General features: G+C 34.3%; 1 protein-coding gene across 1 annotated transcript in view; it reads left to right on the forward strand.

Moving 5' to 3' along the window:
- Positions 1-19792, forward strand: part of KIFAP3 (kinesin associated protein 3) — a 149960-nt gene that overhangs the window by 58298 nt on the left and 71870 nt on the right. The window contains exon 10 of the mRNA XM_074389807.1: positions 1693-1855. Within this exon, the coding sequence (XP_074245908.1) occupies positions 1693-1855 (163 nt within the window). The remainder of the gene's footprint in view (positions 1-1692; positions 1856-19792) is intronic.

Genomic DNA, 19792 nt, shown 5'->3' on the forward strand with positions numbered 1-19792 from the left:
CCAGATAGTCAATATTATAGGTTTTGCCGGTCATATGATGTCTCTTGCAACTACTAACTCTGCTCCAGTTGTAGCGTGAAAGCAGCCATTGACATTTGGTAAACAAGTGATCGTGGCTCTGTTCCTGTAAATATATATCAAAACTGAAATTGAAATTTCATATAATTTTTGTGTGTCATGAAATATAATTCTTCATTTGATTTTCTTTTTCAACCATTTAAAACTATAAAAGCCAAAAGCCATTCTTAGCTCATAGGTTGAATGAAAACAGATAGCAGGCCAGATAGGCCCACTAACCATAGTTTACTGATCCCTGTCCTAAAGTTTCAACTATTACTTTTAGTCAAACTTCTCTCCTGAGTTTTATACAATTTTTAAATATTCACTGGATACCGCCTCAATTAAATGACAAAAATTAAAATAATTTTTTGCCTTCTCTGTCCGAAGCCTCTTTTTCCGTTTGTCAGTTAACAGAAAATAACCTTAGTGACTGTACAGAAAAGGACTCTGAGAATATGGTTTTTAAATAGGCCTTTTGCAAGTTGGTGCTTGGTTAGTGTTTAGGACTTTGGATTGTAGGAGTACTCCTAGTCTAGGAACAAATCTGATCACATCACCCCCTGGACTTAAAATCATTCAGGACACTTTACTGCCTATGTAATAATGTTAAACCTCTCAGTACAGCATTAAAAGCCTGTACGATTTGTATAGGTCTGTCTTATAGCTTTCTGCCCATCTCCAACACATACTTTATACTATGCTTATACCAAAGCACTTGTATTCGCTAACAAGCTCTTCTATTCCTAAATGCTAGTCCACTGGCTTTTTCCTCAACTTTTATTACCTTTGCCTTTCTGAACCAGAGAACAAATTCTTACTCATTTTTTTTTTTTACTTTTTTCCTAATTTGAAGTCTTTTGTTCTTCCAGATAGGTTAGTAGTTTTCTCCATGCTGTTTTCAGAGCATTTTGTTCATTCAGTTTTTATCACGTTATATTTTCATTATTCATTCTATTATTCATTCTATTTGTCTTCTCTCTCTCTCTCTCTCTCTTTTTTTAATTGAGACAGTCTTGCTCTGTCACCAGGTTGGAGTGCAGTGGCACAATCTTGACTCACTGCAACCTCTAACTCCCAGGTTCAAGTGATTCTCCTTCCTCAGCATCCCAAGTAGCTGGAACTATAGGCATGCACCACCACACCCCACTAATTTTTGTATTTTTAGTAGAGATGGGGTTTCACCAAGTTGACCAAGATGGTCTTGATCTCTTGACCTTGGGATCCCCACTTTGGCCTTCTGAAGTGCTGGGATTATTGGTGTAAGTCACTTCGCCCTGCCTACACTCTTTTTTTTACTGAGAAATCCTTGAAAGCCAAGATGAGATCTTCTTTGCATAGGACCTGGTACTTAATAGGTGGTATTCAATAATGCAAAGTGTTTTTGAGGATCAAATGTAATTTGTCTTCCAGTTGATGCAATTAAATGAGGGAAAGAGAGGATGGTGTGGCATATATATTTTCTCCTCAAAAGTTTGATTTCTGGAAAGTTTACAGATTGAAATGGAGTATAAGATTAACATATAATTATAAAATAGATATACATTAGGGTAAAAACAAAGAAAAAATAATTATATTATTTTTGTCCTATTTTGCAACAGAACATCACTGTATTTTCATTTTTATTTTACTTAGGTGGAAATGGATATTGTTGAAAAACTGGTGAAAATGATACCTTGTGAGCATGAAGATCTGCTGAATATCACCCTCCGACTTTTACTAAATCTATCCTTTGACACAGGACTGAGGAATAAGATGGTACAAGTTGGACTGCTTCCCAAGCTCACTGCACTCTTAGGTATGCTTTTTAAAAATTAATGACAGTATTGCCTGGAATTTCCAACATCACTGGAAAATTGAGCTCTGTGTTGAAAAGGCTCCTGAACAAAAAACATTTTGTCTCTATTCTTTGATTGGAACTAATAATAAAAACAAGCAGAGTAAGTGAAGAATGGTCTGTACCAGGATTTCCATGGTGCTATAGAATGAAATAAAATAGCAGCTTTTAACCGTTTGACTTCATTTATCCATACTGAGCCAAAATGAAAGTAATGATGCAAGGAAAGATAAGGAAGCAGGGAAGCAAGAAGGAAAAAAATATTTTATCTTCAGCATTTTTCTTTTAAAAAAAAAAGCAGGTATCATTTAAGTTCTTATATTCTGCCATCCTTTTAAAATATTATTTAAAAATGAGCTAATTTGTGGAAACTTGTTACTAAGTTAAAAAGGGTATTTTTTGGCCAGGCGCGGTGGCTCAAGCCTGTAATCCCAGCACTTTGGGACACCGAGGTGGGTGGATCATGAGGTCAAGAGATTGAGACCGTCCTGGTCAATATAGTGAAACCCTGTCTCTACTAAAAATACAAAAATTAGCTGGGCATGGTGGCACGTGCCAGTAATCCCAGCTACTCAGGAGGCTGAGGCAGGAGAATTGCCTGAACCCAGGAGGCGGAGGTTGCGGTGAGCTGAGATCATGCCATTGCACTCCAGCCTGGGAAATAAGAGCAAAACTCTGTCAAAAATACCCTTTTTTTTTTTTTTTTTTTTTTTTTTAAATGGAGACATAGTCTCACTATATTGCCTAGGCTGGTCTTGAATTCCTGGGCTCCAGTGATCCTCCCACCCCAGCCTCTTAAAAGGTTATTTTGTATAGCATGACATAAACTACTATCTTAGAGAATTCAGTTTACAAGTTATTTTGTTTTAGTTGCCAGCAAGATACCTGTCTGTGACAAGGATGAGTTTGAGAGTTAAAATTGTACAGTCAACATAATGCTAACCTTCTTTGTAGGGTATTAAACCCCCTTACAGTCTATTCAATATCTATCTTTTTGGGCTCCGCCAGTCCCAACATATACTTTACACTATGACAATACTGAAACCTTGGCAGTTTCCTAAATAAGCTCTTTTATGCCTAAGTAGCTGTCTACCTGTTTTACATGTTTTTTCCTCTACCTGCAGTGCCATCGCCTTTTTTACCCAGAAAGCAAATTGTCACTTAACTCTTTGTTCCTTTGTTTCACAATGGCAGTTTCATTCTTTTTACAGCTTTCTCTGTATATTCAAATACTGCACAACAATGTTATTATACTTTTTAGAAGTTACTCTATTGAGGTCCACTTTCAAAAATTGGTTTTGGAGAACCAAAGCAATGTAGAAATTTGAGGAATAAAAAAATCTTTAAAAGGAAAGTTGATTGGTCTTGAATTTAATTCATGTGACCTTTCACTTATTATAAATCTGACATAATTATGTGTCACATATTAGGTCAGCTTCTAACTGTATGAACATAAACAAATTACGGTCATTGGCCTGAAGGAATTCATAGTCTATTTGGTTTGTTCAGTTTCTAGTCTTGTGCCTTCCTGAAGTAATTGCATTGTAACATATGATAAAATGTATGATTTAAAAGATTTTTAGGAAATTACTCATGTGATACCCACTTCATTATTTGTTAACAAGTAGTAAATTGTGGGATATAAGACATATCCAATATATAAATTAATATTTTATCTCTTTTGGAGCTCAGTTTCTTGAGTCAGACTGTTTTAGTAGAATTGTCATGGCTTACGTGTAATCATGTAACCTTGGGCAAGTTATGCAAACTCTTTGTGACTCAGTTTCCTTATCTCTTAAATGAGGATAATAATTCAACTTAGAGTTTTTGAAGATCAGATGAGGAATTGCCTGCCAAGTACCTGACACATAGTATTTTCTTAGTAAACACTGGCTTTTGTTATGTTTCTTACTAACATCATCATCATTTCTTATGAAGTAGATATTCTATAAGTGTTACTGACTTATGTTATTCTGAGTACGAATACTTTTCTCATGATTGTTACATTTTTGTTGACAAACTAGGTAATTTTTTTTAAAAGTTTGCTCTGTTAAATATATAGTTCAATTTAATTCAGTAAATTGAATTAAATTTCCCCTCTACCATGGTAAAGCACAGTGCTAAGCACTATAGAGAAATGTTTTCAACCTATGATATCTGAGATTCAAAAGAGATGATATTCCCATATTGATACTTTATCATTAAGGTTTCATTTGAAGTTGATATTGAAAAATTTGTCATTTTCATGGGGTAATATTTATAAAAGAATTAAGAATTTAGACTGTAAAAAGTATTTCAGGTAAGCAATCAACATGATCTAAGGCACAGATAGAGCTAGGCCAATAGAAGGAATAATAAGTTGCCTTTCAACTTGAGCATAGAGTATGACTAAGAATAAGCAGAAGGTAACATTTAGAAAAGTGGATTTATGCTCTTAAGTGGTATTACAAAGTTTAAAGCATTGCTGAGAAGTTTATACTTACAACTGATGGTAGGAATCATTGCTGACTTTTGATCTAGGTAGGTTATTATCAAAAATATGCTCAAGGGAAATTAATCTGACATATTCTATTTGATGGACTCACATTAGAGTCTGAAGATGAGATCAGTAGGCAGTTGTAGTAGGCAAAACAAGAAGTAAAGAAAACCTCATTTAGAGAAGATGTAGTATGTCCAGTATGAGGCAAAAGGAAAGGGCAGAAGGGACATATAGCTGAAATGAATATGTTATAGTTACTGTTTGGATGTGGGTAATGATAGAAAAGTATGTCGTAAAATCTATGACTATTAGAATGTCAGTGCCAGGAACAGAAATAGAGAAGTGTGAAGCAACAGGAATATGGAGAACTGCATGCTTTTCCTAAAGGCTTCCACTTTGAAGTGACAAATTATTATTGCTTACATTCTGTTAATAAAAGCAAATCACTTGGCCATGCCTAACTTCAAGGGAGTGTACAAATGCCTGGAATGAGTAGAACTGGAACATTGGTGAGCAAGAAAATGATCCTGAAAGTTATTTTGGGGTTTTCAGGATTACCAGAATCTCTTAAATAGTACATCCTGACACATCATAACAAATCCCACAGTACGTAGTCCATCTTGCAACTGTGGTAGCCCAGAGCACATTAATTAAAGCTGCGATTGTGGAGCCAGACTATATGCCTTTGAATATTGGCTTTATCAAATACCAGTTATGTGATACTGTACAATTACCTAAACTATATATCAGTTTTCTCGTCTCCAGTATGTAGATAATAATAGCATACATTAATAGGGAAGAGTTAAATGAGATAATGTAGTATTACAAAATTATAAATATGTGAAATTATCATCAAAATAAAAATACATAGAATCCCAAAAAACTAGATATCTAGAAAGGATCTTTTTTGATAAGTTCTCCAGGCTTATATTATTAAGGGTGTTTAATCATTTCATACACAGGTATCTTAGGTAGTTCAAGTTTCTATAAGGGAATAGACTGCGTGACTTATAAACAACAAAAACGTATTTCTCACAGTTCTGGAAGCTGTAAAGTTCAAGATCAAGGTGCCAACATATTCAGGATCTGGGGAGGGCTTGCTTCCTGGTTTATAGACAGCTGTCTTCTCACCATATCCTCACATGCCAAAAGGGGAAATGGAGCTCCTTGAGGTGTCTTTTCTAAAGGCACTGATATGGTTTGGCTGTGTCCCCACCCAAATCTAACCTTAAATTGCAATAATCCCCTCATTTCAAGGGCGGGGCCAGGTGGTGATAATTGAATCATAAGGGTGTTTTTCCCATACTGTTCTCATGGTAGTGAATAAGTCTCAGCAGATCTGATGGTTTTATAAATGGGAGTTTCCCCTACACAAGCTCTTCTGTCTGCCACCATGGAAGATGTGACTTTGCTCCTCATTTGCCTTCAGTCATGATTATGAGGCCTCCCCAGCCTTTTTTTCTTTATAAATTACCCAGTCTTGAGTATGTCTTTATTAGCAGTATGCCAACAGACTATTACAGACACCAATCCCATACATGGTGGCTCTGCTTTCATGATGTAATCATCCCTCAAAGGTTCCAGCCCCGAATATTATCACACTGAAGATTATGTTTCAACATAAGAGTTTTGGGGGGACATAGACATTCAGTTTATAGGAGAAGGCCTTTTAAAAATTTGTTTTCTAAAGTATTTTCTTAAATTTACTTTAATATCTTGAACGTAATTTTAAATTTTAGTGAGCAGTGTAGTGTAGTGATTAAAAACATGGGATTTGGAGCCAGAGACCCTAGGTATAGCTATTATTGTTTCTATTATCATTTATTCAAGTTTGCGAGTCTGAAGATAATTTATGATACAGGGCCATAAATATTATTACTGTGCCCAAGGATTTCCCCTTGCTAAATGGCCTCAGAACGCCATGTATTTTTCATTTTTATATACAAGTTTTCTGTTTTTCCCCTGGCCTTGGCTGTCACTTCACATTTCTTCTGTACCAGCAGCATTTCTATAGCAGCAATTTTTCTCTTCTATAATAATCTATTTCTATTCCCTTGTGGTCTTGGAAACTGACAACTAAAGTTATTTGAATTGTATATATATTTTTAAATGAATTCCAAATGAGTTCCCCAAGGGTTCTCTTTGTCGTAATGTTCTTGAGTTTTATTGCATGGACCTTGTAACATTTCTTTTGACTCTGAAGAAACTTACTTTGCTTGATTATATCTCTCTGCTATGTTCATAGAAATTTCATTTAGTGTACAGTTGATTTTCCGATGTTACTAGAATGGTCATTTTTACATTTGTTAATGTATATGTTACATGTGTAGACAATTAAATCATTAACTCCTAACACAATAAGCTAACCTTGCCAATTGAGTAATTCAGTGATATAGTTAACGTATGTGATCTTTGGCTACTATGCTTATACAAAATATGTAGTAAGGAAGCTGTGTTATAAAGGACATGGATTTTAAAGGGACAGGAAAATTTATTTAGAACACTAACTTTCACACATTTTTTTACCTCAATCCATAATAAGATATATTTTTCCTAAGGTGAAAAAAAGTACATTTTTTAAAATATATGTTTTACAGTGCAGCCCAAACCTCACATGTGTATGTGATATGTATATGTTTGTATACACACGTGAATATACATGTATAAAAACTTACACATCACATACACATACACGTTATATATTATATTTGACATGTATTATTTTGTTTAATACATGTAATTAAAAATGTTCACAAAATAGTATTTACCTTTTCTATTTGCAACGGACACTTCGTATTTTATTGTATTTCCTTTTTATGCTAGTTATTAGTTACTCATTGATTTTAACTTCCTGGTTGATTTCATGAAAAATAATGAACTAGAGGAAGTGGTTAAACTTGTTTTCCTCAAACATTCAGAAATATCACTGTTTCTGCTGGATTTTAAAAAATTTTTAGTTTATTTTTTAATGAGTTAAATAGTAGGCAATCTAAATTATTTTAGATTAGTTTTTAGCAAATAACTGAAGTGATTATGTGGAATTAAAATTTAGGGAAATTTAACTGCAGAAACCTTTTGTAAATCAAATATTTAAAGTACTTGGGGTATGTTTTCTTTACTGTGGAGAAAAGAATATAAAAGTATGCAGTAGACATGAATGATCAGTTTGCATTTTTCTTCAGAAATAACTCAATGTTTAATATATGTTCAAGTTGACAGTAGACTGAATTTTAAAAATACCTGTTACATATATAAAAAATACTTATTTTTAAAAAGGTTAGAAGCACCTCTGTGGAGCTAATGCATATGGTAGAACTTAGCTTAGGTGATTTTTATGCTGTTTCACTAGAAATGCTATCAACTTTTAAGTAGATTTTTTAAATTATAATTTGGGGACCCCCACAATAGAAAGATCTTTTTTATATGTAATGATAGATTATTTTAACTACAGTACAATGAGTTGTGAATCTTTCAGACTCTATGCAATATGAACAGTTGTTAATCTGCCTCTCAGTTTCCTGAAACATTGAACGAGTACATTGCGACCCCTGCTGTTGTAAGATTGGTGTTAATGGCTGAATAACTACTCAAAGTTTACTTGGAGAATAAACTGAAAAAATATATATAATTAAAGTTTTGTGATATGAATAATTAAAGGCAAAGGAGAAATTGTATTATAGCTCAGCCCTTTTTCCATGTAAGGCTCTAAGGGAAACTAATTCAAATAGAATCAAAAATTATTTTAATATTGTTTTGTCACATAAAGCATTTCACTTAAGAATTCTGAATTTTGCTTTGTCTTTTAACACTAGGGGCACAAAAAGAGATTTGTAAGGAATATTATAAATAATTATTTTAAATTTTCTGCCTTCACTTATGCTGAAATTGATTTGAGTAGTTTTGATCTTTTCCTAAGAGTGGAGAAAATCTAAATTTTTAATTGGTTCCACGGGAAGCCTTATATCTGAATATTTTCTTTGTTTTCCTTCTTCTAAATATTCCAAAATTTATTCATTTATTTTTTTAATATGTTATTTTCCTGAGATTTCATAAGGATACTAAATTTATTTCTGCTTAGTTCTGTATCAGTTATAAATCATTTCAGTTATATCATTCCTGTACCTTGACAGATAGTTTCTTATGTCTGGTAAGTTAATGCTAACATCTGGGAGAGCTATCATAGCCATTGGTTTCAGCAAATTTGATTATCTGCAAATTGAATTGGACCTACAAAACTTGGCTTTACTTAACTAATTGTTAGATACAGTCTTTGGGAGATTTTTATAGTGTTAACTTTTTAAAAGTGAAGTTTTTTTTTTTTTTTTGGTTTTTTTTTTTTTTGGCTTATCCAAGAATCAGATCTTCAAAAAAACATTCCCTTGTCAAAAGTTATTAAGCCACTGACCTTGATATGTCTCAAGAGTGCTTCCTTACGTCAGACTATCCTGGGTTGGAAGATGGCAAGGAAATTCCTTGTCATAGTGTATTCTTCAGTACCCTGGAGAATGTACTGATAGTGTTTCAAAAGTAACTTGAAAAGTTAAATTTTCCTAGCTTTTTATCCGATGCATCATGCACATATTTTGTTACACCTCTCATTTGCTTTGGCTTTGAGATTTCATAAGCTGAGCCTTGTTCAGTATGCTTTCGGATGATTTGAGCACAAGAGGGAGCATAAATACCCAATTGAAATGTGTTCTTTGGAAGGGCCTTTGTTCTTGGATAAAAGTTAAACAGCACATGGTGACAGATGGCAATGTTTTACAGAGTGCATACATAATAACAATAATAAAAGTGGCATTTCACTGGTGAACTCTTTTGGACAATTTTAATTTTTGAGTTTACACTTTTTTTTTCTGTTGCGAGTGATATTATTGTATATTTTAAATTGAGTAATGTTCCAAATTTTGATGTCAGCTTTTAAAATGTTAACTAAATTTTTTTATTATTATACTTTAAGTTCTGGGATACATGTGCAGAACTTGCAGGTCTGTTACATAGGTGTACACATCCATGGTGGTTTGCTGTGCCCATCAACCTGTCCTCTACATTAGGTATTTCTTCTAATACAATCCCTCCCCTTGTCCTCTACCTTACAACAGCCCTTGGTGTGTGATATTCCCTTCCCTGTGTCCATGTGTTCTTATTGTTCAAACCCCACTTATGAGTGGGAACATGTGATATTTGGTTTTCTGTTCTTGTATTAGTTTGCTGAGAATTATGGTTTCCAGCTTCATCCACGTCCCTGCAAAGGACATGAACTCATCCTTTTTTATGGCTCCATAGTATTCCATGATGTATATGTGCCATATTTTCTTTATCCAGTCTATCATTCGTGGGCATTTGGGTTAGTTCCATGTCTTTGCTATTGTGAATAGTGCTGCAATAAACATACATGTGCATGTATCTTTATAGTAGAATGATTTATAATCTTTTGGGTATATACCCAGTAATGGGATTGCTAGGTCAAATGGTATTTCTATTTCTAGATCCTTGAGGAATCGCCACACTGTCTTCCACGATGGTTAAACTAATTTACACTCCCACCAACAGTGTAGAAGCATCCTGTTTCTCCACATCTTCTCCAGCATCTGCTGCTTCCTTACTTTTTGATGATTACCATTCTACCTGGCATCAGATGGTATCTCATTGTGGTTTTGATTTTCATTTCTCTAATGGCCAGTGATGATGAGCTTTTTTTCATGTTTGTTGGCTGCATAAATGTCTTCTTTTGAGAAGTGTCTGTTAATATTTTTCTCCCAGTTTTTGATGGTTTTTTTTTTCTTGTAAATTTGTTAAAGTTCCTTGTAGATTTTTGATATTACCCCTTTGTCAGACAGATAGATTGCAAAAATTTTCTCCCATTCTGTAGGTTGCCTGTTCACTCTGATGATAGTTTCTTTTGCTGTGCAGAAGCCCTTCAGTTTAATTAGATCCCATTTGTCAATTTTGGTTTTTGTTGCCATTAGTTTTGGTGTTTTAGTCGTGAGGTTTTTGCCCATGCCTATGTCCTGAATGGTATCGCCTAGGTTTTCTTCTAGGGTTTTTATGGTTTTAGGTCTTACATTTAAGTCTCTAATCCATCTTGAGTTAATTTTTGTATAAGGTGTAAGGAAGCGATCTAGTTTCAGCTTTCTGCATATGGCTAAGCCAGTTTTCCCAACACCGTTTATTAAATAGGGAATCCTTTTCCCATTGCTTTTTGTCAGGTTTGTCAAAGATCAGATGGTTATAGATGTGTGGCATTATTTTTGAGGCCTCTGTTCTGTTTCATTGGTCTATATATCTGTTTTGATACAAGCATCATGCTGTTTTGGTTACTGTAACCTTGTAGTATAGTTTGAAGTCAGGTAGCATGATGCCTCCTGCTGCATTCTTTTTGCTTAGAATTGTCTTAGCTATAAAGGCTCTTTTTTGGTTCTACATGAAATTTAAAGTAGTTTTTTCTAATTCTGTATAGAAAGTCAATGGTAGCTTGATGAGGATAGCACTGAATCTATAAATTACTTTGGGCAGTATGGCCATTTCCACAATATTGATTCTTCCTATTCATGAGCATGGATTGTTTTTCCATTTATTTGTGTCCTCTCTTGTTTCCTTGAGCAGTGGTTTGTAGTTCTCCTTGAAGAGGTCCTTCATATCCCTTGTCAGTTGTATTTCTACGCATTCTATTTTTTTTGTAGCAATTGTAAAAATACTATTTTTCACTCTCACTTCTTTTACCTTCTAGTTAGTTATGTTGTTTCTTTTCTTCCCATTTTAACTCTCCTCAAAAGAATCATCTTCATTCCCTGTCTTCATATGTATTAATATGCCCACTCTCCCTGTTTTCAATCTCTTTCTTTCCCTATCTGCTATCTTCATCTCTCTCTCCCTCTCTCTGCTTCCTTCTATTCACTCTCCTCTTTCTGTCCCCTCCTCTTATTGTTTTACACACTATTGAGTCTTTTCCAATGAAGCTGTCACTCCCACCCTTCACCTTCCACACAAACACTCCATCACACTACTCTGGTCAAGTTCCAGTGACCTGCACATTGCTAAAGCCAATGGTCAATTCCCAGTACTCATGTTACTCAATCTATGAGCAGTATTTGTTACAGTTCCCTCCTCCTTTAATTTTTTCCATTGGTTTTCCAGGACTCAGTACTCTTGATAACTAGGATCCTCCTAAATATCCAATCTTTCTCAGTCTCCTTTCCTGCTTCCACCTCATCTTTCCAATTTCTAAGCATTAGAATGCGTCCAGTGCTTAGCCCTTGGACTTTATCTATGCTTACTACTTTGCCGACTTCATTCTATTTAAATACTCTGCCTATACTGATGACTCCCAAATATAAATAAAATAATCCCAGCCTCCTTTCTGATTTTATTGGTCCAGATATTACTGATTGGATGCCTTATTCGCATCTAAAATTTAACAAGTTCAAAATTAAGCTCCCGATCTCTACCCTACGCTCACCTAAATTTACTATTTTCACAGTCTTTCTCATGTCAGTCAATGGTAACTTCATCTTTCTAGTTAACCAGACCAAAACTGGAGGAGTTATCCTTGACTCCCCTCTTTCACTCCTATGCTTTATCCAAACTCTCAGGAATCCAGTGAGCTGTATCTTCAAAATATAGCTGCTACCCCATAGTACTTAATCACCATTGAATATAAATTTCATATAATTATCTTGTTTATTACCTGTGTACCACCCGCCTCCCCTGTCCTCCCTCCAGGCCCCAACAACATGAGCTCTGTGACAATATGGAGCTCCATCAGTTTTGTTCACTTCTTTACTCCTAATACCTAGAACAATGCTTAGCACATTGTATGTTCTCAATAAATATTTGGTGGGTGGTTAGAGGGATGAATGGATGAAAGAAACACATGAAAAGAAGGAGTATCAAAGGAGCTGAGCTTGAGTCTTCTCTTTGCCCTTTATTACCTTAGTGACTTTAGGCAAGTCAGTTGATCTTCACTGAGACTTTTGTCTTATTTAGAAAATAAGTGGATAAAATAGGTTCTGTCTCACAGGTTTGTTCTGAGAATCAGATGAGAGAATAAGCATGTATTTAATAATTAGAAGGTTCTATACAAATGTTAGTCATGATAAGAAGGAAGAAAAGAAAGGGAAAGACTTGAGGGGACTAATAATTGCCAAATGAGAGATTAGGGACACAGAAAACAGTTTCCTTCACAGTTTTGAGTATTTCTAGGCTGGGTTATAAAGGATTTGTTTTAAACATTGAAATAGCACCTTAATTTCACTTCTATTTTATAGCTTTCTCATGTATCAGTGAATTCAGGACAGGAATCTTCTAATACAGTGATATTCAAAGTGTGGTCCGCAGACTAATGCTTGGTCTATTTGTTATTAGTTGTTACTGATCTATATTGTGTAAGTCCAGAAATTAAAAGTAAGCACTTAGAAACATATAGCAGTTTTACGGAATAAGATTTTGTCTGCTGAATGTTATAATACAAATTTGGATCTTTTATGTATCCTTTGTTTAATTTCATTTTTATTATACTTTATATATCATTATATATTTTAATATATTATACTTTATATATGTTATAATTTAATTATATATATACTTTATTATACTTTAATAAAAATGTTAGGGGAAAGAAATAAAAAACCTGTCTCACCACCACAGATAGTTTGAGAACCACTGTTCAAAGAGATGAAATGACAGTCTTAATCCTAGGTAAGTAAACTGTTCTTTAAATGTATTCAGAAGTCTGTATAATTTGAACTCAGTATCACAAAATTACCCTGGCTTGGGATACCTCCTTAGCTCATTTATAATCAGAGATGAGGATGTTTCTCATCCTTAAAAACTGAGGAATTAGTAGTGTTACCTATAGATGTTGCTGAGTTTTTCTATACTTACAGTAATTGTAATAGCTATAAATTGAGTCATAATGAATATTCATCTGATGTGTTTAACTTGTGTTAAGCATTTTCATATATAATCTATAAACTATGTGCAAATTAACTAAAAAAGTTAGCTAGCTCTGACATATTAAAGTTGTTTTTTAATCAGCAGAGCCACCTGGTCAGTAATTATATATATTATATAATACATAAACGTATGGCACTGAAAGCTACTAGTATGAAGGTTTGCACCATCATTAAAATGTTGATTCTTCTAAGTTTAAGAGTTTTAACTCTGTGCCAGTTTGTGTGGCTGGTGTGTGCAGAAACTAATGTTATTGGTTATGACAGGAAAATTGGGACTCCTAAATTCAATAGCACATCAAGCCTGTTTTACAGTTTTATGTGAATAATTTCAAAAGGTTTATATTTTTAGTCAGTAATGTTAGACCATATTGTCTTCATTGGAAGACAAATTAGAGTTTCTAAGGTGTTCCAAATTGATACAATGTTTCTCTGTTCTGTGAGTAGACCCAAAATTGGTTTTGAGAGTAAGAATGGCACCTGATTCATTTTTGTCTAGATTACATTTAGGTAATATGGGTTCAGGGCATTTTACAGGGCTGTAGAAAGATTTCATCAGCATGTAAGGAGTCAGACCAGGTCAAGAGTTAAGTGATAAATGTTTGATTTCTTCCGGTTTAGACAAGTCTGATTTCCCTTATTGTTGGAGATCACCAGAGCAGATACTGTTGAACTCTAAACTTTGATCACATAGAAATTAAGGGTTATTTCCTTTGACCATTCTGTCATATGTCTTTAAAAGAAAATTGACAAAGTTAACATCTGAACACCTTTGAAATTTTTCCACAATGTTAAATTTACTTATTCACTTTATATTAGTATGACCTAATTTTTAATTTACCAACAGCATCATGAAGAATGAAGAAATAAAACTTTATTTTGTGAATAAAGCAACATTTTGCCTTCTCTGACTTATTAAAAACTGTTTGGAAATGGTCAGAATAATGAATTCCAAGCAGGAAGTATTTTCTATTTTTTTGAAACTCAGTTGCCTTTATGATGGTTTCTTTAAGAAACTTAAAGTAGATTAAAAAAAAATAAATTGCTTCAGTTGGTTTGTTTATTACCAAACTGTTATGGAATTTCACACATCTGTTTCAGAATGCAACTCCTCATAGATTACTACACTGTTTCTCAATTTTAATAGGCCTCATTTATCCTATAAATAAACCTACATTTTCTTACCTGATCAAGTGAGCAAACAATAGGGGTCAGATGTGGCAAACAGTTTAACAGAAAGCACATGTCTCGCCGTCAGGGTGAGGTAGAGTCATATCAAGATTGCTTGAAGTTATTAATGGCAGTAAAATTTATGCTTCCTCCTGTTTTCCCAATTAAATCAAGAAGCCTTTTTTCTTAAGATTATTCTGTCACCAGCTGGTTCCAATACTGTGTGTGTGAATATTGCCTAGGGTGTCTCCATTTCTCAATGGTAAAATTTGGCCAAAGCATGTTAAGTCAATGATGTGGACATATAGGCGAGAAAGTAGTCATTGTTAAGGGCTTTATTTTGGTCCTTATCGTTTGTACCATAAGTTTGTGTATAGTTTAGGGCTTATTGCAGATAAGTTGTATTTTCTGGATGTAATAAAAATTCCAGTGAAGACAATAAAATAATTGAAGACATGTTGAAAAATGAGCTTCATGGCAAAATGTACAGTTGTACATACTAAAATAAAACAATGAAAATCCATCAAAATGTTGTATATAAGTATACTCATTGAGTGAATATCTCTAAAAATAGAGTGTTTAGCTTACTGGTAGATCTGCAATGTTAGTTTCTCATACTTTTAAAATTAAATAATTGGACATAAAAAATTACTTATTCGTGAACCCGTGTACCTCAGAAACTATTGTTGTACTTAATGTTTTTATACTAATCTTTGTAACCTATAAATTATGTTTATTTTTTCCCCTTAACTGTTGGTTAATAGCTGTTGATTTTTATCTGTTCATCTCAAATCTTGACTATAGAGAAATCTATTATAAAACAGATCATTCAGGTAGTTACAATCTTAAGCATTGGTCTGCGCAAATTCAGATTTAAAATAGACTATACTGAGTATGCCTCTACAGTATATGCTTTAATAAGCATAAAATTATATGGAAACAAGTATCAAAAATGTTCTAATATAACTTCAGTATATTTTCAGTCTATGTCAGTTTAGTCAACATGCTCAATAATTATTGCAATTATCTTTTAAGCAGTGGGTTTTGCTTGTGGCATTTTCACTGTATTAATATAACTTTAGGGGCTCTAACTCTGTAACAAATTTAAAGACACCTGCAAATTTTGAAGCATGTTGTATTCATATCAACTTTTCAGAGGTAATATATCACCTTAATGCTGTTCTATTCTAATACAGGTGTGCTTATATTCTCACTTCTCTTAACTTTTCATGGAGTCTTTGTGACATCAAAGGGAGTGTTCTACTTTGAAAGAAGACATAGAGTGTATATGGGAATGAATCTGGCTAATAATGTGGCCCGTAACTTGTATTCTCACTTTGTTTTCACAGTGTTGGGCTGGGTCTACTGCAGAAGCGGAAATTTAGCTTTGAGTTCTGGTGTTCAGAACTCATATTTCTGCTTGACTTAACTGTGAATGAAAAATCCCAAGTGTCTTACAAAATTAGTAATTGAATGGTAGTTTTACTAATCACTTCAGAGATGAAAAAACTGAAGACATTTTAAAATTCAAAACCCATCAGCATGTGTTTTGCCCTTTAACTGGCAGAAAATCGATTCTGAGAGCAGCCCAGAGAGCTGATTTTTTTCTCTCCTTTAGCTGCCCCAGCTGAACTACAGCTGTAAATTTCTTTAAAAAGAAAAAAAAGATGCAATGTTTCTTATAAACTCTTGAATGTACTTTATAAGTGCAATAATTCCCACAAAATCAGTTACTGGAGTTAATGACCAGTTTGTTAAGGCATTAACTGCCCTCAGCTGGGAATGACCAATTTGAGGGGAATGGCTGCACAAATGCTAAGATAATTCAGTAACACTTTCAAATAATGATCCAGCTAATTAACGGTGAATTCCTGTGGAAATCCTATCGAAGTACTTATGACCTCTGCATTTAATAGCCAGTGAGTTCATCATGATTCATGTTTATTACCATAAATACCAAAGGAATCATAATGACTAGGCCATTTTTTTTCCTACCCTGCCCTTATTACTTGAACAGATTTGACTAATCCACCTCCAGTCATTAAGAACCTAGTTCTCAAGATACTCAGTCTTTTCACTGCCTGTGTTCAAAATTCACAGAGCCTTTGGTGCTATGCCAGGATGCTAACTGTTGGCAGCCTGTTTTTACCTAGGATGTCATTAGGGAATAATTGATGTCTTTATATCTTAAAGGAGTGTTTTGAAATGTCTGCCATTTGTAGGATGTAGAAGAATCCTAGCTGGTTAGCTAGAGTTTATGGCTTCTAGTCATGAATTCTCATGAAAAAAATCATGCCCTCCAATCTCATTCCTTGTAGGAATTCATTTAGGGTATGTAAGATTTTTTTCTTGGTGTTTATTTCGTAAGAACGCAGATATTCTTTCAGTGAATGAAGAAGACTATTAGTTTACAATAAAGGATAAGTTCTTCATTTTACTTAGACCATTTAATCTCTCTAATAGCTGTTTATTGCTATGTGATCTGCAAATTAGCCTTTGAGCCATAATAATAAATGTTGGCTGCCAAAGAGCCTTTACTTTCTCTGCAGAGTTGTGTTTGAATAGATGAATTCAGGTTATTTCCAGACATCTTCCGTCCAGGTACTCACTTTTGTTCTAAAATGCCTTGTCTTTTTGGTTATAGGTGTTAGGTATCTGTTAGCTGCCATGAAGTTATAGGCATTTTTATTAAGCAGTTGATTATGTAATCGTTTATGATTCAGTGAGTAAGATACATATGGTGTATATATTATAGTCTTCATATATTGAAATTATTTAGAAGAGAAAGAAAATACGTGATTTGTAACTGTAGGATAGAACTAGCATCATCAAGATAACAGATGGGTAACAAGACCATTGAAAAAATATTTATGTATTTTTTTAATAAAGGCCAATTGCCAGTTTATATCTTTTTCATTCCCTAACTAAATACAAAAAAGGGGGAAATTAACTTTATAGTTATTTGTAAATCAATTGTTTGAATTCTAGGGGAAACTTCACCCAGATAAAATCCAGAAGATGCATTAGCGACTTGGTTTTAGACCCCTGAATACAATATTATAGTCCCTTAGCTCTGTTTTAACTCCCTTTTACATGCTTTCCTAAAATATATATATCTATCTATCTATCTGGTGCAGCACTAGTTGTATGTAGTCCAGTTTCTTTTTTTCAGTTGTCTTCAGCTAAAACATGAGGAAAACACCTCTGCTTATATAGATTTTATTTCTCCGGGACATGCTGTTTAAAGGTAAATGAAACAGGGTAGCTAATTGTGAGGTTTCTCTTCAGTGTCCTCAGACTTCTGTCTGTTCTTGCATCTGCTTGATAGCCCATCCCCTCCATGACTATTCCCCACTTTAGGAGTGAAAGCAAGTTCTGTTAAAAGAAGGAAACATGAAAGGAGGAGAGATTTCACAATGTGTGTGTGGAGGGGAGAATGGAGAGGGCATCATTTTCTTTAGTAAAGTTTTTTTTTTTTTTTCCATTAAGGAATTTGTAACTATGAGAGTGAGAGAATGATGATGGATTCTTATTATATATGGTTCACTGAGTAGAGCCTCAGGTGTAAGATGACTCTTCTTAGCCTAAATTTTATAAACTGCAGAGCTTTATAGGAAAATGACTAGGTAGAAAAGCAAGTGGCACAGCCACTGGCTCAGAGTATACCTCTGAACCCTGTCTAGCTCATCTCAGAAATCTCAGCTGCCTCTCCAACTTACTTTACTTCTCACTACAGTTCAAGTCTTGAGGATTTAAAAAAAAAAAAAAGCATCATATGTATTAGGAACACCTGATAATACTGTTGCATTGGTAAAACAAAAAGAATGTTACTGCCAGCATAATAATGATAATAATAAATGATAATTATTGAATTGGTTTATTGTATGTCAAACTTAGTGCTAATTGCTTTACCAGGAATCTCTTACCTAATCCTCACACAGCAGCCTTTTCAGGTAGGTACAGTTATTTACAGATTATGAAACTGAAACACAGAATTTAAATAACATTCACAAGGCTATGTAGCTAATGAGAGAAAAGCCACAGATTGAACCCAAGCAGTCTGTCTCCAGAGCCTGAGCTCTCAACCACTATGTTTGCGTATTGCTTTTATCACTCTATCCACATTTTGAGCTTCTAGTTATTCTCATAAAATCACAGATTGATAGCAGTTACTGTCTAATTTAGTGAGAGTGAGTTTCAGAACTTCGGCTGCTATAGATCTAGTCCTCAAAACTGCTTGGGGTATAATGCAGTTTGCCCCATCAAGAACTTATTTCATCCATTGGAACCTACTATATCTGGGCCCAGGTCCTCTGAGAAATATCTGATTGCATTTCTTCATTTCTTCTCCTCTCTTCACTACTGCCAATCTTCTCACTGTCTTCCCCAGAAGTCCCAGATCCAGCAGATCCTAAGAGTCCCTCTAGGTGAAATCTCCTTCCTGTACTTTGCCCTAAGGAATGATGATAATAACTTGCATTTATATGGCATGATTGATTTCAGTCTTTCTGCTGCCTCCTGGAAGACTTGGTAAAAAGTGCATGCATGAGCTTTATAGTCAGACCTAGGTTTGAATCCCTGATGCACATCTGTGTTTCCTTTTGAAAGAGTCATATCCTTAGTGAATGTCATTGCCTTATCTCTGAATCAAAGATAATACCTACCCCTTTAATTACTGTAAGGTCTAAATGTGAAAAACTATGCTGAACATGCGATAAGAACAATACCATTGTTTAACCCTTTCTCTTTAACCTCTCAAAGAATTGTGGTATAAGAAAGATTAGTTGTTCATAGCCTTATGTCCCTAGAGCTTCTCTTAACTTCAGACCTTTAGTTTTTAGCAAACTTTTGGATATGATGATCATTTTAGATGAATATTATAGGAAATGAGAAATGTATTCAGTTTTTTAAATAAGGGGATCACAGATAGAGAAGAATTAGGAAGGTGTGGGAGAACGCAAGAAGCTTTCACTTTTGGCCATAAGTGTGAAGAGAATAAGAAAATGAGAAAGTACACAAGAGCAGAACTGGCTGCAAAATGAATCATCCTACTTTTGGAAATTAGATATTAGTTTTGCTATATAAAATTCAAATAAATTGTTATATCTGATAACTGCTTCTTACCTATATTATTCATCTGCCAGTAATTTTAGGACTCTTCTTTGTACTTCTTTTCTTTCTTTCTTTTTTGAGTTGGAGTCTTGCTCTTGTCACCCAGGCTGGAGTGCAGTAGCACAATCTCTGCTCACTGCAACCTCAGCCTCACAGGTTCAAGTGATTCTCCTGCCTCAGCCTCCC

This window comes from Saimiri boliviensis, chromosome 19 (genome assembly GCF_048565385.1).
Source record: "Saimiri boliviensis isolate mSaiBol1 chromosome 19, mSaiBol1.pri, whole genome shotgun sequence".
NCBI lineage: Eukaryota > Metazoa > Chordata > Mammalia > Primates > Cebidae > Saimiri > Saimiri boliviensis.